A 24,620-nucleotide genomic window follows, 5' to 3' on the forward strand; every position below is an offset into this window, starting at 1 on the left:
ATGGGACCCAGATAAATGAGAGGACTTCACAATTTGGCTAGATTTAGTCTAGGAGAAGTAGAGAAATTCTTGGAGATTTTCTAGTGCTTTTGGAGAGGGATTGAAGTATTGAGTGGCTGTCTGTTAGCAAGGTATAATGTTCGTAGCTGGTAACACAATGTTTAAGAGCGAGGAAGATCGCCAATCCTTCTGCGGTAAAGACTGATGTTTGTGACGGAATTCGGCCAGGGACCGTATAACTTTAAGAGGAATATATACCCACGCTGGTTTTGTCCGATTGTTTTGATCCGTCTGTTGCCAGAACGATGCTGTTGGTAAGGTTTTGATAGCGAAACTCTTCAAATAAGGCTCTTATCTGAGGTGGGGCTAGATTCTTGGTTTAGAATGCAAATTTGTCTAAATGAATGACGACGTTTGGGGAAATTGGAGTAGGGGTATGGTATTTAATGATGTTATTTTGGGTGAGGTTCTTGCTAATCATCCATTTATGCATGTATGGTATAAGCGGGGCCAATTTACATTGTGGAAGGTTGGATAGTGGGAGATTAAGGTGATGGAAGACTGGAGAATACGACTGTAGGGAGGTGTGGCGGAAGTAGAATTTAGCTGCTATCCATTTGTGACGTGAAGCTAATTTACTCACTCCCGCTTCTTTGAGAAGTAGTGGAATGGGTGTCCATCGTGGTAGTCCTGTTGCTACCCTAAGCGCCGAGTTGTATAGGATTTCTATGGTTCTTAAACCTGTTACACTTGAGGAGGTAAAGATGTGGCTACCGAAGTCTAAAACACTTCTGATGCATGAGTTTACGATTTGAAAAAGATGTTCTGACTGGGCTCCCCAGCGGGTGGTGGCAATACAGTGAAGAGCGGAGGGTTTCTTTAAAATTTTTTGTTTTAATATTCTGAAGTGGTGGTGGAAGCTCAGGTTACTGGAGAAGTGAAGCCCGAGAATTTGGAGATTTTAAGCCCACGAAATAGATTTATTAAAGATGCTGAGACTGAAGTTATCACCTGAGCGTCTTCTAGAAAATTTGATGACGGCGCTTTTTTCCGGAACGATTTCGAGGCTCGAGTCCTTGCACTTTTCCTGAATAAGGTGGAGTGAAAATTGCATCTTATGTCTTACTTCGTAGGTGGTTTCAGCGATTGCTATAAGGTAGATGTCGTCTCCAAAAATGAGGCAAGATATGTCACCTGGGAGGATGGGATGCAGGTCTGACATGTGAATCATGAAGAGGAATGGGGAGAGCACAGATCCTTGCAGACCGCCTCTGTTCATCGGAAAGTTGGCGGAATGCGCTTTCCTCCGTCGCACAGCTATTTTTCTTGGGTTGACAAAGTTGTGGATGAATTTGGCGGCTCGACCAGTAATTCCGGACTTTAAGAGTTTGAGGATTAAATATTCCTGGTTTATACTGTCATACGCAGCGTGAATGTCCAGGTAGCAGCATATTACATACTTTTTTCGAACCTAGCTTGGAGCACTTCATGGTGAAGAATGGTGAGAACCTAGTCTACACCTTTGAATGGTAGGAATCCACATTGATAGGGATGGAAAATTCCAGTTTTGAGTGAAAAATCGACGAGTCTCTTTAAGAGCATGCGTTCGAGGGATTTGCTCAAGGTTGATGTAAGCCATTGGTTCTAAACGGGGGTGATACCACCCCCCTGGGGGCGGTGGGAGTATGCTGAGGGGCGGTGAACTTGTTTTGGGTGGTAGGGGGGCGTTGGATATGTTTTGGGTGGTAGGGGGACGATGAGCATGTTTTGTCATTCAAATTTAATTTTAAAAATTGCAAATAAAATTATTGATTTAAGATTTATTTAATAAATAAAATTAATCTAAAATTAACATTAAAGAAAAAAAGATTAAATTAATATAATAAATAAGGATTATCCGTTACACCGTTGTACCAGCTATAAAACGAACTTAAAAGACACCTATTCTTCGATCCGAACCAACACAGCTCAGCGCATGAGTCAGTAGTTTTTGCCTCTGATTCATTCAAGCCATTTGGTGGAAATTGAAGTGCATGCGCTTTCAGTATGAATGTTTGACTGGACCCGTGTTTCTTAAGCTTCCTTGCTGTTTTTTGCCCAGTTTCGATTAGATCTCATAGTTTATTTGGCCTGTACGTGCGCGAATTAGTTCTTTATCATAAATTATTTATTAATTTTGAGAAATAGTTGTTTTTCTTTCATCGTCTGTATTTTGCTTACACTAACAATGTCGGTTGACAAAAAGAAGTGTCATCAATACAGTGCCACTTGCTTGAAGTTGGGATTTGTACAATCACTGTTGAACTCTCAATTACCCATGTGTTTACTTTGTAATAAAGTTTTATCTAATGAGGTAATGAAATCATACCGTTAGCAGCAGCATTTGCAAAAAACTTATCCTGACAAACAAAATATCGATTTGTCATTTTTCTCAAACACATCTTGTTTCACGTTTCTGAAGGCATCTTCGGTCTCAGGGTTACTAGCAACCTCATCACAAAAATGCGACGATGGTTTGATAGCTTCTTATAATATATCAAAATTTATTGCTTAGTCTGGGAAAGCTCATACCATCTAAGTAGAGTTGATACTGCCGGTTGTCAAGGAAGTTTTAAAAACTGTTTTACACCAGCCAGCCGCATCCAATGCAATAAAAAAACATCTCATAAGCAACGATTCAGTACGGTGACGAAATGATGAGATGGCCGAAGACGTTCAAATTTCTTTATGCAAATTTTTGATAACCATCGAATTTTCCCTTCAAGTTGATGAATCAACCTTTCCAGGTAATGTAGACTTTACTGTAAGTATAGGTCCGGTTTGTAAAGGTAGGAAACATTATTCAAGATATGCTTTTTGCAAGAAGCTTTATTATATAGATATCAAAGGTAAATCTTTTTTTAATACTGTCGAAGATTATTTTAAAGAGAAAAACATTCCTCTTGCGAATATTATGTCCATTGCCACTAATAGGCTCCTGCAATGGTGGGTCGACATCGTGGGTTTATCGTCCTTTTGGAAAGGGTGGTACCAGATATTTTAACTGTTCACTGCGTGATTGACAGACAGCATTTAGTAGGAAAAAATCTCAGTGACCGTTTGCATCCATCATTGCAATATGCCATATCTGCTGTGAACAAAACTCACAGTAATGCTGTCTACGATTGATTATTCAGACACTTGCTACTATACACCGAGATTCACTGGCTTTCCAAAAGCTTCTGTCTCAATAGGTATTGGAATCTTTTCGACTCTGTGCTTGAGTTCCTCGAAAACAGAAATGTAGCTCTGAGAGACAGATTACTAGAATTTATGAAAGACTTCGGCTGATTTATCTGTAAAATTTAATGGCGGTTAATTTAAAATTTCAAGGCGGCGAACTCAATTTGATCCCTACAAAATCAGTTATTTCAGCCTTTCTAAAAAAACTAATTTTGTGGAAGCAGAATTTTGGTTGGAAAGATTTCAGCCAAGAAGGCGAAATTCTCTCTGATGACGCATAAGAATATTGTCAACACCTTGACTCTTGGCACGTGGACTTTTCTGACCCTTCTAAAGACGTTTTGTTCCCTTAAGTCCCTCAATGGATTTGTGGGTTTTGAACCCTTTAGTAAATATGGAAACAGCAGAGGTTCAGATTTACGAGGAATTGGTCGAATTTTTAACTAAGGAAACTTTAAAATAGTGATCGTCTCACAGAATTTTTGCTAAAAGGTAACATCAGTCGACTCTATCCTGGACAGTAGACAATCATTAATTTTTTTTAATTGTCTTCCCTGCCTCCTAATTTGTCGAACGGGGATTCAGTGCTGTTACTGATCTTGTCACAAAAAGGAGAAATCAACTCGAAATTGTGCAACGAGGGTATTTGCGTCTTCATCTCACTAAAAGTATTAAACCGAGCGTTAAGGAATTACTATCTGAACCATTAAGTCAGTGTGTTCCAAACTGTGGGGCGCGCCCTCCTAGGGGGGCGCGAGATTGTTGCAGGGGGGGCACGCAGCTGATTCCAAAATATCATTTTCGAATACAAACCAAAAAATTCGAATAGGTGTCAAAAAAGTAATCAGAAAAACGGTTATACGTAATCCACAATCCTCGCCGCGAATTTCTCGGGTATAAATGATAAAAAATCCATCCATACTCTTGCTGGAACGAAAACATCTTGCTTTCCCGTTTGGAGCCGAGCGCGAGGAAACACTAGACAAGCACTGGGATCATCCCGGGTATTCTCGGGGTTACTCCCGCCAAACTTCAGTAAACAGAAGCAGGCAGCAGGCCCCGACAAGGCTTATGAGCCAAGGCCGTCGTTAATTCGACGACGTTAGCGCTCATTACATCTGGTGTGGAACTATCATCAATTGCGCGCGACTACACCTGGATGCGTGCGCCCAGACGAGAGCAGACACGCGGCATTTCGTTAAGAAACGTTGGTTAAACTCGACCGTTTCCACGCAGATTGTCTACAAACTCTACAAACTCGCTTTGGTACACTTCTAATATTAAGGTAAATTTCAAAACTGCTATAAAGTATTTTTATTTGATTTAAAATAATAACCCTTTTAGATGGATAAATACGTAACTGGGTTGAAAAGAAAATTGAATGAAGCAGAAGCAGACGGCAAAAGAAGAGGTAACGAAAATAGCGGAACATCTTCGCAAAATAGTAAACCTAAATGTAGAAAATATGATCCAATGTACTTATTATTTGGATTTACATGTAAAGTTATTAATGGCCAAGAACGACCAATGTGTTTGCTGTGTCTGAATACTTTGGCCTCAGACAGCATGAAACCAAAAAAATTAAAACGGCATCTCGAAAACGTACATGCAGATCACGTTGGCAAGACAATAGAATTTTTCCAAAGAAAATTGCAGAATTTAAATAAACAAAAAGAAATGTTTTCAAAGACCATATCTGTTACACAAAAAGCATTGCTTGCGTCTTATAAGGTTTCTTATAGAATTGCTAAATGCAAAAAACCCCATGTAATAGGAGAAACTTTAGTGCTACCTGCAGCTATTGATATGGTAGCTACGATGCTAGGTGAATCATATGCTGATCAACTTAAAATCATTCCACTTGCAGATAATACGATGGGAAGAGGAATATCCGATATATCTGAAGATGTTTGCGATCAATTAATAGAAAAAGTAAAACTATCTTCTTTCGCGTTGCAAGTAGATGAGGCTACAGATGTTCTTAAGGATGCACACTTGATTACATATGTAAGATATGTTGTGGAAACTGATGTTAGAGAAGACATGTTATTCTGTAAACCTATTGAAGGCAATACTACAGCAAGTGAAGTTTTTAATATGATTGATAAATTTTTCAATGAATATAACATTCTGTGGGAGAACTGTGTTGGACTATGCACAGATGGAGCTCCATCTATGGTAGGAAAAAACGCTGGTTTACAGGCACTAGTTCAAAAGGTGGATCCTCGGGCAAGTTGGACGCATTGCATGATTCATAGACAATCACTTGTTTCAAGAGATATGGGTGAAGATTTACTAACAGTATTTTAAGTTATTATAAGAGTTGTAAATTTTATCAAAAATAGCCCATTAAGAGGAAGGCTTTTCGCAAAATTGTGTAATGACATGGGTTCAGAATATACATCACTTCTATATTATTGTGAGGCACGTTGGCTTTCTCGTTCCAAAGTACTTCAAAGGGTGTTTGAGCTAAAAGAAGAGATCGCCATATTCCTTACAGATAATAATAGAGATGAAGCAAACTTGTTTTATGACACGAAATTCCTTGTAAAACTTGCGTATTTAGTGGATATTTTTCAAAGACTCAGTACTTTAAATAAATCAATGCAAAGGCCTCAAATTCATGCTTTTGTCCAGAAAGACAAGGTTACTGCATTTATGAGAAAATTGGAACTGTGGATAATAAGTTTGAAAAATAATAACTTTGACATGTTTCCCACTTTTAAAATTACCTGTCTTGAAGATGAAATAGAAGAAAGTAAAGTTCTTATTAATAAACACTTGACCAGTTTAAGGGAGCAATTCTCGTTTTACTTTAAAGATCTTGACATGTCCAAATATGAATGGATTAGAAACCCGTTTGTGATTGAAAAATATGCTGATTTTGGCCTTACGACAGCAGAGCAGGAAATGATAATTGACTTATCTAGTGACAGCACATTAAAGCAGATGTTTCAACACGAAAATAATATTGTCACGTTTTGGTTACGAGTAAAGGACGAGTTTCCTACTTTAACAAATAAAGCTTTAGAAATTTTATTGCCCTTTGTAACATCTTACTTATGTGAAACTGGGTTTTCTGCAGTAGCTGTCTTAAAGACAAAGTATCGATCTTGCTTAAAGATTGAAAAGGAACTGAGAACCGCGATATCTTCAATGATACCACGGTTTGACAAAATTTGTGCTGAAAAACAAGCTCACCCTTCACATTAAATTTTTATAATGTTGTATTAATGTTGAATTCTATTTTTTGTACTTTTGTAAGATTTGTTTTTATTACATTATATTATTATTTCTTAAAATAGATCATTATTTTTTATGTATTTTTATACATAATATTGTATATTATTTTGTAGCCCATTAAATAAATTACAATATCAAATGAGTGTTTATGAAATTGGATTGTTAGAAAAATTAAGGGGGGCACAACAAATTTTTTTTCCAAAGAGGGGGGCGCAGGTACAAAAAGTTTGGAAAGCACTGCATTAAGTATAATCATCCCACTAACATAGTTACTTGAATGTTTCGTTGATATTACTTTTTAGTGTAAAAAATTATTTTGGATGTTTTTTTAATTATTTAATTAAGAATAAATTATTATTTTTAAGTATAGGTTTCTTGGTTGCATTTTTTTCATTAAACGTATTTATTTTGATCAAAGCAAATAGACTGTGATTACCTGCCGTGAGAAAATTATCGAGTTAATTTATTCTTTTTTAAAAAACCAAACAAATTTAAAGCGTAAAAATATTGCTTAAAAATTTTGTCTCTTATAACTCAGCACACGTCCCTCCGTTCCCATGCTCTAGTCTGAATAACAAAGGGGGGCGTTGAAATGTTTTTTGCTCCTTAAGGGGGCGGCAGCGCTAAAAAGGTTGAGAACCTATGATGTAAGCGATATGGGTCTGTATGATGATACTAGGTCAGGTGGTTTCCATTTCTTATGGATAGGGATGATATGGGCTAACTTCCAGGATTCTGGGATCTGTCCTGAGACCCAGATATAGTTTAACTCGTCGATTAGCTTTTGAGTAGCTGCTTCCGAAAGGGAGCGAAGAATTTTTAAAGGAGTGCCATCTGATCCGGGGGACTTGCATTTTGAAGCTGTGAAGGCGTCGTTGAGTTCTTGTAAGGAGAATGGTTTGTTGTATTCTTGGTCAACTCCACTGAAATCCAGTGGGAGTGGGGTTTTGTTTGGTGGTTTGGAATAGCAAGCTGCAAATGCATTTGCTTGAGACAATGGGCTGTGAAGTTCTATGTTGTTGATCATGATTTGGTTCGACGATATATTTCGGTTTTCTGGGCGGTTAATAATTGCTCGGAGTATTTTCCCATTGGATTTAGTTTGACCTGCGTTGACACAAACGTCATTCCAATATTGTCTTCTGGCTGAGTGTGTTGTTTTTCGTAGCTCAGCTGCTGTTTTTTTGTATGTGTTCCACTTATCTGGGTTGAGGGATCTGCGCGCGATTCTTAGATATTTACGTTTCTTACCTAATAAATAGGAGCACAGACTGTTCCAGAAGTGTGGGAAGAGTGGATTAATCGCTGGTCTGAAAGAGGTATGTTTCTTTATTTTTTGCTGGAAAATAGTTTGAAACTTTTGAGTTGTGAGGGTATTTTCGGTTAGAATTCTTTCTTCAAGGTCACGGGTTAGGTTCTTCCAATGCACTTGAGTTTGTCTGTTCGGAATTGCTGTTTGGGGTATTAAGGGACATGCTCACAGGGGCATGATCGCAATCAAATGTGTCTGGGGACACTACGTAATTCATTTTGGGGGGAAAGTCAGCTGATGTGATTGTGAGGTCTAGAAGGGAGGGTTGGCACCCTGGTTTGAAGAATGTGGGGACCTTCGTGTTTAGTAGAGAGAATTGCGCATCTAGGATCCACTCGAGGAGCCTATCCGCATCTCTTGATGTTGTCTGAGTTCCTAACGCAGCATGGTGTGCGTTGAAATCCCCTGTTAAAATAAAAGGGTTTGTTAACGTTCGTCTTAGGAATTGCAGCCAGTCTATTAAAAATTAACCTTTAGGGGAATAAATATTCACTAGTTAAAATGAGAAATCAGTCGTTGTGATCTGCACCGCTAAGATTTCATTATCTGATGTTGGTAGATTTGGTATTGGAATGATTTTCGATGAAATGTTGCGGTCAACCTCAATGACGAGTTCGCCTCCTCGACCTCTCGTTCGGTCCTGACGGAAAATTGTTTTGGACGGAACATGAAGCGAGTCTGCTGAACTTAGAAACGTTTCCTGAAGAGCAATTATATGTGATTGAGAAAAAGGTTTTATTTTAAGCCAGTGAAGTTTGTTTTTAATACTTCGGCAATTCCAGGAAATGATGTTAATTGGCATTTTGTAGACTATTCAAAAGGTAACTAGAAAATTGTATTGTCAATTGCAGTAAGGAAGTAGATATTAGCTTTTGGTTTTATTAGTCGATGATTTTGTTTGAACTTGCGAGATCTTTTGAAGTAGACCTCTATTTTGTGATCTTGAGGTTATGCCTCTAACTGGTGCAACTAGGCCCTGCCCTTTAGTTTCTGAAGATTCTGGTCGAGATTCTGTTTCGATGTAGGTGGGTACGCTCGGTGTGGATGACTCAGTGTCGGCCATGAAGGAAAATTCGGTTTTAAAACCGTGATCTAGGACTTCCGTGTCGAGTGTCGGACGAAATTTCTTACGTAAAAGATTTTGGTGAGATTGTTCGATGTCTTGTCGAGAAGTCAGAATTTCTAAGACTTTAAATATTTTGTCGAAGAGGGCGTCCTGGCGTTCCGCTAACGCCAACAGTTTTGCGTCAAACACTGTAGCTACTTCTGCTACTGCTGTTTTGATTATTTCTTTGATATCCGCAATTTGTTCTGAACGGTCGGATTTCACTACTGATGCAAACGTTGGTTTATCTTTTTCTGATTTATATTGTCTGCGAGCTTCCTCTAGTCGTGCTTGGCAATCAGGGTAGCCAGAAGCGTGGTTCCCTGTGCAATTGCTACAGATCGTTATAGAGCAGTTGCATGCAGATTTGTGATGACTTCCACTGCACTGGCTACAAATTTGAGTAGGAGCGGGACAATTCTTTTCCAGGTACGTGAATTTGTAACATTTATGACACTGTCTGCGGCGGTCATAAAATGCTATAGGTCGGACGCTATCATAGAAGAGTCTAAGACTCTTCGGCGTCTGTGTTCCGTAACAGGTTACTAAGCAGGTTTCAGAGGGGACGGTATCTCCCTTTTTTTGGAATCGTCGAATACTATATATACTTGGATGTTGCTGTGCTCTAATTCGAATTTTAAATCACGAAGATTTAAGTCAAGCGGTATCTCATGCAGTAGGAAGCGAGATGTAATGTTTTCTTGTATCATTTTTGGTTTGGTACGTATATCAAATAGAGAATTCAGATTGCTAAGTTCCAATGCTGTAGCTAAATCAGAGGTTTGAATAAGTAGTTTGCCATGTCTTGTATGAGTGCATAAACTAATTTTTCTTGGGTCGCTAACCACGTCAGTTAGAATTGTTTTTAATTGCAAAGGTTTTTTGGAAAACGAGTTAACTCCTGATGGCGAGAAAAATAGTGTGTATGAATTTAGACCATTGTCCGTTGCATACGTCAGTTTGTATTGGATCGTATCGTCATATTCTAAGAGGATGTCAATATTTGTTTTCGCAAGACGACTGCTATATTCTGCAGCAGTTTCATCCATCAATTCATTCTGATCCATAATTTACATTTCCAAATTATACGGAAAATTGTAACTTAATGTTTTCATGGAAAGAAACAGAAGAGTCTGTCGGTGAAGGGGGCGGTTCCTTCCCCGACGAGCGAAGGCTCCCAACTCGGGAGAAAACAAAAATTACGAAGTTCTTATCAGTAACCGAGGTGAAGTATCCGTTACTAGAAATATAAAGGACCTACTTTATCACAATTCGTTGATGTCGATTCACATTGTTAAGACTTCCAAAGATTCCTTCACTAACACACAACCTCCGACGTCAAGTCTTTTTTCTTTGATAAGCAGGTGAATCTATCCATCAGTCAATACCTATTTTTTCATTATAAATTTTCATTGTTTTATTGCTTTATTGAAATTACATACATTTGCAGGCTTCTGTGCTCAATTTAGGATTATAAGCCTTTGGCAAGTAAAAAGACAGATAGAACAATTCAAAGAAGGACATAACGAGGAATAATACATCCAGGGTTACGGCAGGATTTGAACCCGCTACCTCCACGCTTTGCACAGCATTTGACCGACGATACAGATAGGCCAGGCAGGCCTCCACAAATTTTTAAATAAAATGTTGATTTAAAAAAAAAATAATTAAAACAACTTTATTTGTTTGTTCATTTATTTATTTATATATTCATATACATGTATTTCATTTATCGACTTAGGTTTTTATGCCCTATACAAAAAACAACTTATGAGCCATCGTTAAATAACGCATAGCACAATTTAACACAGGATGCCTCAAAAATACATCCAAAGGGACGATGGAATTCGAACCCATTACCTATACGATTCAGAGCCATTGCAGAAAATACAATATCCCTCGACCTCAGAAGCTCCTTCACATATATATGCTGAAAGAACAAAGATGACTGTATATCCTTACGAAATTGGAATCCAAGTATGCGATGAGTTTCGAACCAACTACCTCCACGTTTCAGAGCGTTTGGAGTAACCACTTAGCGGAAAAGCCCATTTACTTAACTATTACCCACTTGTGGGCAACAACAAATAATGATTATACCTTTCATATTGATGGCTCAGGGGAGAGAGCATCCGCCTTTTAATCAGGTGTTCCGGGATCGAATCCCGGCGATGACAGGTTATTTCGAATTCCGCAACCGGCTCGTACCGACCACAGTGCTGACGTAAAATATGCTCAGTGGTAGACGGATCATGGGTTAGAGTCCCCTTTCCGTCGAGCTAATCGCAGGAGATTTTCGTGGTTTTCTTCTCCATGTAACGCAAATGAGAGTTAGTTCCGCATGAAAAAAGTCCTCCACGAAGGCAGATTTCTCCCAATAATTGATCCAAGAGTTCAGTTGTGTTCCGGCTTGAGTCCAAAATTATACGGCTACTGAGTTGAACATTAGCAGCCGTAAACCCGATAACTGGGTAAGCTCTTCAAAGATAGTTATAATATTATAATATACCTTTCATATCTATATTCTCGTTTGCAAGCATCCAATTTATTCTGATCTATAGATACATACATTCTTATTAACTGTTTGCGTCATAACGTTGGCAGTCTTGGTGTTTTAATTCATTTGCGAAAGTAAGGATAACGCTGTTTTATACATATTCTGTATTTCATAAAAAATTGAAGGTTCAAATAAAGAAAATGTTTTCTAAAACTATTCAGTAGTAGCTCAAAAAGACACCTCAAAGTTAATCACGAGGAAGATAGTGGGCTTCCATTATATCAGTCTGCATTTGTTGGTGGAATCACTTTTGTTTTGTAGTAAATCTCTTTTGAATGTAGCCAGCTATATGAATTGTCAAACAAGAGAATATCTGAAAAATAAAAGCAAGAATATAAAAACTGTCTGGCAAGCACGAGAGCAACCTTTATCGTAGCCAGAGAAGACTTCAATAATAAACAGTAGATTATTAATTTCCTATGGTAGGAATTAGGGAGATATCGCAAGTTAGCTTTCGTACTCTCCCGTACGTACGATTGAAGCAGCTGCGTATGCTTGAGTTTATTTTGGATGCTACGTATCTTTACGTTATGTAGGCGTGGTTTACGCTGCAAGCACGCTGTTAAGTTGCTACGCTATAGTTGTTAAATGTTGTTTTCTGTTGAAGTCTACCTTGGAACTAAAAACATGGACACGGAATGCAAATTTGAAAAAATGTGTTGATAAAATTTAGAAATGAATCGTCTGATCTTCCAATAACTGGTTCATTCATTGAATAAATAATTTTATTTGTTTTTTTTTTTAACATTATGGTTGGCTAATTGCACTAGTTTCTTAAGTAACTAAGATACATTCATTTTAACTTTATCTTTTAGTTAAAAGAAGTTAAATAATCAATAGAAGTTCAATAATATTTTCAAATATTAAAAATATTAATAATAATAACCTGCATTCCTTATCGCTGAATTCATCAAACTCCATAATTTCTTTGCTCACAGAACCGCAGTTTCACGTTGAGAAAAACATCTTGAATCGTGTGTCACAGGTTTAGAGATAGTTTACGCATATTGTAAATGTTTGTTTTGATTTTGTGGTCAAAGTTCAAATGATGATCCACTACGTTGTGGTTTTAACCTACGAATTTTGGCAAAATCTCTTCTTTTCACTTACGTAAGTGTCCTGCAGTGGACTGATCGTAAATAAGCGATTCCCAGAAGATGTTGTTGTAGTTCATTTACGTCGCACTAGAGCTGCACAATGGGCTATTGGCAACGATCTGGGAAACATCCCTGAGGATGATCCGAAGACATGCCATCACAATTTTGATCCTCTGCAGAGGGGATGGCGATTCCCAGAAGAACACTGAAGTCAATCATTACTTGCTGCGGTCAGTAAGCTGGTGGGTGACCATAATCGATCAGCCTGTGTAGGGACCGAGGGTGCGCAGTACCGGAACTAGTTAAACTGTTGCATCGTAAAGTACTCGACTTCACGGAACAGGTCGTCTGGCTTCCGAAGCCATCTCCTCTGTAGAGGATCAGAATTGCTATGGCACGTCTTCGAATCATCCTCAGGGATGTTTCCCAGACCGTTACCAATAGTCCATTGTGCAGCTCTAGTGCGACGTGAATTAAGTACCTACCTACCTACTTAGGTTAGATATTTTTTCACGGGTGCATGCGCATTTCACCAGAACTGACGCAAGAGCACAAATGCTCATGCACAATTATTTGAAGCCTTGCGTACGAAAGCGTAATGAAGCTAACACAAATTTGCGAAATCTCCCTATTGCAATTTTAAATACTCTTATTGTATTTTCAAATGCTTTTATAGAAATATGAGATTTTTAAAAAAAAAGCTACGAGTAATTAATGTACATGCAAGAAAAAAATATTTGACATTTGAATCCGAATATTAATCAACTGAAACAATCCTAATTTAAATAAATCTTAATGTAAGTAATATTAGACTGTAGTAATAAAATAAAATGATAATTTTAAAAACTACATTCTAAATTATAGAACTAAAGAGGATAAATTAATTAGTAATTCTGTTTTTGTTAAACAAAAAACGCAAGGTGCATTGCTTTAATAATAAACGTCTATCACCACAGAAACATCTTTGGATGCAATACCCTTAAGTTTTAAATTTTTGATCGGTGAGAAAAACGTTCCTCCTTTTTATGCATATGCTTAAAATGTAGTTCCTAAAATTTCTAATTGATTTCTTATTTACACTTTTTTCCTAGTTAAATGTTCATTCGCTTGTTCATGAAAAAGCGTCAAAATTTTGGTATGAATTGGAAAAAAGGCTTGCGTACGCTATTTAGTAAACAATTATAACTCGTATTGTAATTAAGCACAGAGTTCCAATTAAAATCTAAGTTATCTTAATTAATTTACCTAAGCTACCTTTAGGTGATAAAATTTTGATGAGTCATAAATTCTATTCGAAGGCAAATTGGCGATAAATTTGTCTCGCAATGTTTTTGGAAATAAATGTAATCTCCGTTCTTATAAGGCAGAGAACTCCAGTTTAAAATTAAGCTTTCCAGCCCATTCGAAAGTGATCGAAATTTCTATTAACGAGGAATTCTATTTGGCGGTAAAAGTTTGTCTGTAAAGTTTTGAACTTAAATCTAAGATATAAGTGAAAAATTATTGTTTTTATCACGCATTAAGCGTGGTATTGCAGACACTCCAAAGTAAATGTTAATTGGGTACTGGCAGTTCAAGAAGAAGAAGACCTCCCATACCCCACACATGTGACCTACGACATCAGCGCCAGCTAATCTTTATCAAAGTGACATATTAAAGTTGAGCTAAGTTTCACTACATAAGTTAGAATGTTAATTAACGATAAGTTAATTAAATAGGGAGCCGTATTGCTCATCGAATAAGTTGAAATATAATTCTTTCTCGTCTACTTTTACCTAACATAGATTTATTATTTGATTACGTATTTTTATTGTAACCGTGATATATTTTTTATTTTGTGTACCTGGCAACTTCGATGCATAATTAGTTTATGTTCTACTTAGCTTCGTGCCTGTCTCTGTGTTAAGCCTCCTTGTGTATATATATATATATATATATATATATATATATATATATATATATATATATATATATATATATATATATATATATATATATATATGTAATACCAAAATTATAAATACTTTTATATTAATAAAACCGTTAAAACTCTTTCGTTTTCATAAGATGTCTTTGGTAAAGAATAGGTGCAGAAATTCTATTTTGGGAATTCAAGGTTGAAAACTTATCATTGAATCATAATTAGATTTATATTTCTAAGGAGGAGTTATTTTTAGAATCTTGTCCCTCTTTCACTTCCATATTAGGAAGCATTAAATGATTTTCCATACTGCGTAGAGTTACAAAGGTATGTACGACTGGAACCTAATTACATCATTCTCTGTAGTATTTAATGCGGGACCGATGGTTTTCGCATGTCTCTTGCTGAATAACGTGTTCCATAAAACATCTGCCGGAACCATCCGGAGTTTCGTCACTCCCCCTCCTTTGTGGAGTGGGGAAGTGAACTGTTATAACCACCAGCATACTTTTGAATAAACCTTTTTATAACGTATTATGGCTTGTGACTGCATTATTAAAGATGAAGACAACAATGATAACAGGGATGTAGCCCTGATATTATAAGCCAAGCAGGATAGTTGCTTGCGGAGGAAACTTACTCATTTCTATCTCAGAAACTAAGCTTAGCGGAGACCGTCTGTGACTTCGAAAACCTCATTCCATCACCCACCGGGGGAAAAAAAAGTTTGCTTTATCGGCAGTGAAAAAAGCGTAGAAGGAAAGGAAAGATTCCTCATCCCATCACCCACCGGGGGAATACTACATCAAAAATATCGAATATCTCCTTCAAATGGACAGCTGAAAATTTATCTAGTCAAATTCTTCTTCAACTCATGGTAATTAATAATTCATCCAGTATCTTCAACAAAAAGCAAATTCTTCAATCATCAAACTTTTTGTTTGTATAAATAATAACTACAGTGGAACTTAACTAACATCGACTTTGCATTTGTCTATGCTGCATGCTTTGTCTACGCTCTGAAGGCGATGGATACAACTAGTAATCTGAGCTTCAATTTCTTTCCTTGGATTAAAAAGAAAAACTGCATCGAACTCCTGATAATTAAAAAGTTTTCGATTTGAAATTCCATCCCTTTCCTTTACAAGTGACTTACAGAAAGTTTAGTCATGCCTCTCTACCAGTGCTGCTTTGAATTTTATCGTCAATAAATTGGTCTACCCCGCCTCATTCAAGGAGAAATATGATTCCTCTTAAAGAAGAAATTACTAATCAAATTTCATCTGATGTTGTGATTTTCAAAATGTGTTTTGGAATCGAAAAAACAAATTTTTTTTCCTATCAACTTTCATCTGGTGTTGCGGTTTTCGGAATGTCTTCATGGACTGGTTCGAACTTTTTCTCGTATCCTTTGTGTTAATTTTTTTACAGTTCTCATAAAACAATTTCTTTAATTTTTATTGATTAATGAAAAAAAAGTACTCATAACAAGAGTCATTGTTTATGATTTTAATTTTTTTTTCTCATGCTTGATGTTTCAATTGAAACAATTACTTTTTATACATCGATCGTATTTACTGTTGAATTTTTTTTTTTTGAGAAATTTTTATTTTCAGTGAATTGATTGTTTTGATTAGCATAAAAAATGTTTCGAAAAATTATTTTCATATTTATTGTTTTATGTGTTACAGTTTCCATGAATGATTGATTAGTAGAATTTATATATTTGTTTTACTATAGTGCTTAGGGTTAAGATAAAATGCCATTAAAATATTCTTATTTTGAATGCAATTGTGGTTTGGTAGAAATTATAAATTAAACCAAGAAAAGTTAAAACTAATACAAATAGTTTGAAAAATGATAAAACACAAATTGAAATGTATTAGTAACTGAATACACTCAAAATATTTACAAAATAAAAATAGAAATGAAAATATTGGAATTTCCTAACACCCTATTGTGACAAATTAAATTACCAATTTTATGTCCAAAAAGAAAGAAAGAAAAATATAAATGAAAAAAAAAATTTTTTAATTCTTTTATTTTTTTGGACTTGGTCAAAACTAAGTATTCCTTTTTAAAAAATGTGAAAACTTATATGTTACCCAAACAAAAGGACAGTTAACACTTAACAAAATTTGTGAGTTTCCCTTATTACGATAGGCGAAATTTCTAACTCAGCTAAGTTTTTATACTTGATACTGATTTACCATATGCTTTAGTTGTGTTGTAAACTTGCAAAGATTTTTGTTTGTTTATTGATTGTGTCGGGCCAGTTGTTACTCTATTTGGTTAGAGACTGATCATCTCTGCTAATTCTAAAAGTGACAACTTATCTTTGCACATTAGACAGCGGAATTCTCAAAATGTTAAGGTCAAAAATTATGAAAAAGATGTTTCAGTAAAAGTAAACATCGAAAAAATAAAAGTTAAAGATGTTTCAGTAAAAGTAAACATTGAAAAAATAAAAAGAAAGAAAGTCCAAAAAGTTCAAATGATTCGAAGATAGATCTAGGTAATGGATGCGTACATTATCAGGCTAATATCGACGAAAAATATGTAAAGGGTAACAAAAACAAAAAATAAAAGGAAAAATAGGAAAAAGAAAGTATGACCAAGAAACTGATTACAAAATATATAAAAAGAATAATTTAAGTAAACAAAATTTTGAAAAAGTACATGTATCAGAGCTTAGGAAATATCACAATCCACAAATGTTGAAATTAAATCATGAATGTGTCTAAAACAAAAGAAATTTTTTTTTCTTCTACGGAAGAAGTAAAACCTTTTTTTGGGGGAGATCCGAATTGCGTGTGGAGATGTTTACCTCTACATCATTTGGATGTGAGGGCGATGAAAGTTTAACTTTTTTTCTCAACAAAGTGGGAAAATTTTTATGAACTATTTTTGTATTGTCCAGTCTGGAACTCTCAATTTCCCTCTGCTTCATGAAATTCTGTTTTCCTCCAATTTAACGGGGAATACAGACTTTCATCAAGTAAATAACCCCTTTTAACCACACAGAATCTTAAATTCTGAATTAATGACACATGTTGTCCAATTTATTTGCATAAAAATTTTATATATTTTTGTGTGAAAAATTTTTGAAAATTTTAGTAGAATAGTTAAATAAATATGTTTCATTTTTCTTTCTGTTTAATTGACTAAACAGATAAATTGCATTATCATGTTTTTTATGTTTTTGTCATTGTAAATAATTGTTTTTTTTTCATGTAAATCAAAAAAATATTATTTGCAATAGGAAAAAGTAACAGTCGTACCAACCTAAATTCTATAAATGTAAAGTATTCTTAATTTTTTTATTTTGGCTTACCAAAATTTTTTTTTTGGGGGGGGGGGGATGTAATACAAAAATTATAAATACTTTTGTATTAATAAAACCGTTAAAACTCTTTCGTTTTCATAAAATGTCTTTAGTAAAGAATAGGTGAAGAAATTCTATTTTGGGAATTCAAGGCTGAAAACTTACCATTGAATCATAATTAGATTTATATTTCTAAGGAGGAGTTATTTTTAGAATCTTGTCCCTCTTTCACTTCCATATTAGGAAGCATTAAATGATATTCCATAATGAGTGGAGTTACAAAGGTATGTACGACTGGAACCTAATTACATCATTCTCTGTAGTATTTAATGCGGGACCGATGATTTTCGCATGTCTCTTGCTGAATAACGTGTTCCATAAAACATCTGCCGGAACCATCCGGAGTTTCGTCTACACCCCCTCCATTGTGGAGTGGGGATGTGAACTGTTATAACCACCAGCATACTTTTAAATAAACCTTTTTATAACGTATCATGGCTTGAGATTTATTAAGGTGCATTATTAAGGATGAAGACAACGATGATAACAGGGATGTAGCCCTGTTATTATATATATATATATATATATATATATATATATATATATATATATATATATATATATATATATATATATATATATATATATATATATATATATATATATATATATATATATATATATATATGTTACGCTTTGAAAGCCTAAACATTGTAAGTTCGTAGTGTGGCCGGTGCTTCTTGAAAAAGATACAGGAAAATGCAGGAATCAAAATATAATTTTATTAAAGTAAGGGCCAGAGCCCCAGAATGACAACCTTACATGCTGGTGGATAGGTAGAGAGTAGCACATTTGACCTTGGAAAGAGGGTTTTTATATCTTTCTGGACAATATATTTAAATGTTAATAGGTCTCAGTAGCGTGGGACTGATCAATTTCCCAAGCTACTAAAGCCACATCATCACATTTTTTGAGATAATTAGATCAATATTATTACTTTCTTGTGGGAAAGGTTTTTAAACGTTTGGGCGTTAGATAAATGCTCTATTTATGGATTATATTTAATATATAATTGTTTTAACATCACATAATATTCCCCCCCTCTGAAGAAAGGTCTGATCAATATGCTAGCCTATTGGTCAGAACTTCCCCCTTCACGCGATTTCAAATTAAAATTTATTATTTTTAGTATATTGTCCAATATTATACATTTATAAGATCAATTTTTTGTTTATTGCTGTAAAATATATTAGTATGATATTTATTTTTAGCACTATAATAATTATTAGACTGAGAAAATTTATCATATGTAACATCTTTAAATTTTTGAAAAACTCTAAAATTTTTTAAATCAATATGTAACTTAAATAATGATATTTCATTAAGACCAAGTATAGCAAAATTAAGAGGGGTGTCTATAAAGGCGCATGTTATTACTTTTGTAGTGTTTCCTATTTTAACACTTACCTTTTGGAGGTTTCCCTTGATATATCCTTGAAATTGCGAAATTAAAATCCTAGTAGAGTTCAAATGTTTTTTTGATTGTCCTATAAAATGTTTCTGAATTATAGTGATGTTGGATCCTGTGTCCAATATAGTTAGTAAATTCTTATTGTTCACTCGCGATGTCACACATAAATAGTCATTTGATGGACAGCTTTTGTTATTGCTGGGCTGCGGAGGCTGGGAATCATGCTGAGGTACTCCATAGAGATTAAGAGAATTCACAAACCTTGGCTGCCGCATTCTGTACTGATTTTGGGGAATCCACTGCCTTAGCTGCTCCATTCTGTACCGATGCTGGGGAATCCACTGCCTTGGTTGCTCATAGTATCGTGTATTATCATTCCAATTGTGTCGTTGGGGAGTAGGTCTATTGAAGGCACTCTTTTCATTTTTTTCTAATTTTGAGCATAACTTAATAAGTTCTTCCACAGTAGATGGAGATGCTATACTCAGAAAATTACGAAATTTCTCCGGTATGTCAGCTTTGATGGATTCTAGCAACAGCTCCTCATCTATGTTTAGATCTTTCGACGATTTCCACTTCTCAGCAGCATATTCAGAAAATGTCTTTTTTGGAGATGGCCTCATAGATAGAAAAAGTTCATACTTATCTTCTCTAAAAAGAGAAAATTTTTCTTGTAGTTTTACCTCGAGTTCGGTCCATTTATCAATTTCTATGCATTCATTAATGTAGAAGGTAAATAAGTCTCGTTTCAGGTATTCAGGTATGTTATTTATTTTCCAGTTTCCTTCCAAATGTAGAATTTCACATTTTTTATTGAAATACTTGATCCAGTTGGGGAAATTATTTTTATCCTCACACGGAGAAATATTAACGCGTGCTGGAGCATCCACCTGGTTTTCTTTTGAATCAGACATTATTCGTTTAATTTTTCTGTTTCTTAATTCTAAAGTCATCAAAATAAAGTTCTAATCGGGGATTAAAGCGAGAAGAAGACAAAACAAAGAGAGAAATAACAGTCCTCGTTCTTCTTTACCACACCCACGCATTCGAATTTCTAATCCAAGGTTACGAATCATTTTAGAAGCGAAAGTCGATTATCAAAAGATGTATTCCATTATTAAATTAAATATCATTTTCAGTTTTCAATAATAATTTTTTCGCGACAGGAAGCTATCACTGCCGACTTATCTGTTACGCTTTGAAAGCCTAAACATTGTAAGTTCGTAGTGTGGCCGGTGCTTCTTGAAAAAGATACAGGAAAATGCAGGAATCATAATATAATTTTATTAAAGTAAGGGCCAGAGCCCCAGAAGGACAACCTTACATGCTGGTGGATAGGTAGAGAATAGCACATTTGACCTTGGAAAGAGGGTTTTTATATCTTTCTGGACAATATATTTAAATGTTAATAGGTCTCAGTAGCGTGGGACTGATCAATTTCCCAAGCTACTAAAGCCACATCATCACATTTTTTGACATAATTAGATCAATATTATTACTTTCTTGTGGGAAAGGTTTTTAAACGTTTGCGCGTTAGATAAATGCTCTATTTATGGATTATATTTAATATATAATTGTTTTAACATTACATAATATATATATATAAATATATATATATATATATATATATATATATATATATATATATATATATATATATATATATATATATATATATATATATATATATATATATATATATATATATATATATATATATGTAGTGCTCCTCCTCTATTTTCCTCGTAAACTCTTTAGTCGTAGCTTTCATTCATGAATGATTATTTTGTTGATTCCAATTTTCGCAGTCATGTTTTAATATTTTTAATATCCTTTATGGATGACAACATAATGCATTTTCTATGCTTTTATTGAGATTAAGAATAAGGAATCTATTTACAAATTATATATACACGGAGCAGAGCTCCTGGATAGATGCTTACAGTTTCATTTCTAAAAGATAAGTGTACACTTTTTCACGTGTTACATATAATTTCCTTCATGTCATGTGATCTATAAAATCCAGATGTTAGAGCCGGTGTCTGGAAGATCTTAAGACCAGATGGAGATGAACTAATATCTCAACATAGTCTTGATTTTAATGGGAATTTGGTTTCTTTGAGATATTTTATTGCGCGGGTGGATTCATTTTACAAATAAAGATTTCATCGCTATTCAACGGGACTAAATGTATACGCGAAGTGCCAAGTTAAGTATGTGAAAGCGAAATTTAATGTTCTCAGAGACCAGATAAGCTTATCTTCAGATAGATATAATTATTTTTGAGTTTAGTCTCAAAAGATCCTTTTAATTTTATTAAGCTAGTATTTTAGATACTACAATATCATTTTTCACAACATTAATTATCAATAACTTAAAAATAAGATACTTATTTTTGCAATAAGAGAAATGAAAACTAAAATCAATTGAAAATAAAAATCAAAGTATTACATTTTTAAAATACCAATACACTCTATATACTTTTTAAAATTGCAACACACTCCATAATAAAATATAATTTCTATTTATAACTATCTTCAGTATTGTAATAAAACTATCATTTTTAGTTCAACAAAATTATTTTCAAAACTTACCGATCTTCATCTGTTCAACAACGCGAGCGCACCGTATTAACACAATAAACAATCCATTTCTCCTCCTCCTTCACTCTTCAACATTTTTCTCCTGCGAGAGTCAGTCTTTTTCCTAGGGTGCATTTAGAACAGGGGCGACAAAAATCATCACTTCCGCGAAGACACAGGGCGGAAATAAGGTCATCTCTTCGGCGAACACATAGGGCGGTAATAAGGTCATCCCTCCTTCGACGAAGTTCACCCTCGGATCTCCATCGGGCTTCAGGGGGGCAAAAGGAACCTCCGACTTTCCGTCCCAAGCAGAGAAGGGGCCGATAACGGGAGTTCATCAAACTTTTAATGTGGCATCTCTTAATTCCAGTTCATTCATTCAAAGCATAAATTCTTTGCAATAATCTTTAAATTCGCTTGCCATTCCATTGGGTTCCGGGCAGAGAGAAATCCTGTCGACTTTGATGTAGTGCTCCTCCTCTATTTTCCTCGTAAAATCTTTAGTCGTAGCTTTCATTCATGAATGATTATTTTGTTGATTCCAATTTTCGCAGTCATGTTTTAATATTTTTAATATCCTTTATATAAGGATGACAACATAATGCATTTTCTATGCTTTTATTGAGATTAAGAATAAGGAATCTATTTACAAATTATATATACACGGAGCAGAGCTCCTGGATAGATGCTTACAGTTTCATTTCTAAAAGATAAGTGTACGCTTTTTTACGTGTTACATATAATTTCCTTCATGTCATGTGATCTATAAAATCCAGATGTTAGAGCCGGTGTCTGGAAGATCTTAAGACCAGATGGAGATGAACTAATATCTCAACATAGTCTTGATTTTAATGGGAATTTGGTTTCTTTGAGATATTTTATTGCGCGGGTGGATTCATTTTACAAATAAAGATTTCATCGCTATTCAACGGGACTAAATGTATACGCGAAGTGCCAAGTTAAGTATGTGAAAGCGAAATTTAATGTTCTCAGAGACCAGATAAGCTTATCTTCAGATAGATATAATTATTTTTGAGTTTAGTCTCAAAAGATCCTTTCAATTTTATTAAGCTAGTATTTTAGATACTACATATATATATATATATATATATATATATATATATATATATATATATATATATATATATATATATATATATATATATATATATATATATATATATATATATATATATATATATATATATATATATATATATAATGAAGCAATTGAAATCTTTGTGAAAGAATTTAGAATGTAACACTTAAGTAAATTGATCCTTTAGAGGCTTGGATTACTCTAAATAGAATGGAAAGTGCAGTTGCTAACGTAAACAAATACCACGTTACAACAACCAATCAGGATCGAGATACGTCACTTGCAGGTATTCCATTGAATAATTTCAAATTCTTATGTTAGTTGAAAACATGATGAACTTTTTCATACTTACGTGAACCAGCATTATGACACACATAAGTTCCTGTTTCAGGCCCATTTGAAGTGTCAATTCTTTTCTTGGGAATCAATTCAATTATCTCTCCATCATTTTGATCGGGAATTTTACAATTAATTCCAAATCCGATATCTCTGTCCTTTGTTTCAAATTCCCACATTAAAACGGAAGATGGATGAAGAACATCAATGACTACATCAGTACTAGAGTGCCTTGATACCACTAGTCTCTTCACTCCCTCCAGGTTTCTTATTGTACTCTTGTTGGAGGAGAGAAAATATCTCTCTGGTATTTTACCTCCAGGGCATATCTAGAAATTGAAAATAATAACAAATATGCTATCACTAAAAAGCTGATTAAAAAATATTCGGTATTTTATGCTACTAATATGATTGTTTTACGAATATAATATAGTTAAAATAGTACTGAGTTTCAGTGGTGTAAAAAAAAACTATTAGTGAAATTTCACAGTTTTGCTATCCTGCTTATTTTTATTATAAGCTAAAACCATGTTATTGAAGAACTCGTTATTGTTTATAGCTGTTGAAAAAAATTGGTGAAGGACACGAATAAACTTTTTGCACGGGCAAGAAAATCTTTCTAAAATTTAATAAACGTGTATTAATTAACTTTGGATATTTAAATACAGACAAAAAAAAATACATATATACCTAGTTATTAATAGTATAGATTAAATATGCATTTATATGCATCGTAATTTAAAGCCGTCATTAGGAGTTGATACCATTTTTTATAAAGTACAAATCAATCAAAATCGCCTAATTTTGCGAAATTTTATTCAAAAATCGACAATAAAATATTTACCTAATACTTTTACTGTTGTTTTATTTTAATTGGTAAATAAATATATACTTAGACAAACTCATTTTAATAACATGACCACTATAATGAAATAATATTTTTAATAACATGAAAATTTTAATACATACAGATATATGAAAACTCATTGCTTTATCTTTCCAAATTAATATTCTAAGAGCAGAAATCCTTCTAACAGAAATAATTTCTTTTAAATAACTAGAAATGTTTAGAGATAAGTTTTTGACTGCTCTTTTATAAATTTTGCTACCAATTTTAGGAGGAGGCTGGTCAGCTTAACATTATAAGAAAAGGAAATAAGTTTAATGCTATTAGAAATTAGAACACTGTTACGTAATTCTCCTAAGATATTGAATAAACTAGATCTTCAGGAGAATCTTTCACCAAAGTTGCTCAGCTTTAGAAATAATTAGTTTCTAATATTCCCATTTGTACTATAAAATTGAAGATAATTACTGTTCATCAGGTGATTTTTTTACCATACGCAT

General features: G+C 34.3%; 3 protein-coding genes across 4 annotated transcripts in view; 2 read left to right on the forward strand and 1 right to left on the reverse strand.

Annotated features, from left to right (window-relative positions):
• Positions 1-4,899: 4,899 nt before the first annotated feature.
• Positions 4,900-5,532, forward strand: LOC107450511 (protein FAM200A). Its single transcript, XM_021144767.4, has one exon. It carries the CDS (start codon positions 4,900-4,902, stop codon positions 5,530-5,532), a length of 633 nt encoding a protein of 210 aa, XP_021000426.4.
• Positions 5,533-5,607: 75 nt separating this feature from the next.
• LOC122271129 (protein FAM200A-like) lies at positions 5,608-6,435 on the forward strand. Its single transcript, XM_043051298.1, has one exon. It carries the CDS (start codon positions 5,608-5,610, stop codon positions 6,433-6,435), a length of 828 nt encoding a protein of 275 aa, XP_042907232.1.
• A 4,124-nt stretch (positions 6,436-10,559) lies between these two features.
• The window catches only part of LOC107448958 (SEC14-like protein 2), a 71,225-nt gene continuing 57,164 nt past the window's right edge, over positions 10,560-24,620 (reverse strand). For both annotated transcript variants that reach the window (XM_087168487.1, XM_087168486.1), the window contains 2 exons: positions 23,290-23,602; positions 10,560-11,752 (listed from right to left, as the gene is read on the reverse strand). In XM_087168487.1, the coding sequence (XP_087024613.1) occupies positions 11,661-11,752; positions 23,290-23,602 (405 nt within the window). In that variant the 3' untranslated portion in view covers positions 10,560-11,660. The remainder of the gene's footprint in view (positions 11,753-23,289; positions 23,603-24,620) is intronic.

Source organism: Parasteatoda tepidariorum, chromosome 7 (assembly GCF_982258835.1).
Source record: "Parasteatoda tepidariorum strain Cologne lab strain chromosome 7, Ptep-v5.0, whole genome shotgun sequence".
In the NCBI taxonomy this organism is placed as follows: domain Eukaryota; kingdom Metazoa; phylum Arthropoda; class Arachnida; order Araneae; family Theridiidae; genus Parasteatoda; species Parasteatoda tepidariorum.

Excerpts from the sequence above, each read along its gene's own strand:
- LOC122271129 (XM_043051298.1), top strand. The coding sequence starts at position 5,608 with ATGGGTTCAGAATATACATCACTTCTATATTATTGTGAGGCACGTTGG.
- LOC107450511 (XM_021144767.4), top strand. The coding sequence starts at position 4,900 with ATGTTTTCAAAGACCATATCTGTTACACAAAAAGCATTGCTTGCGTCT.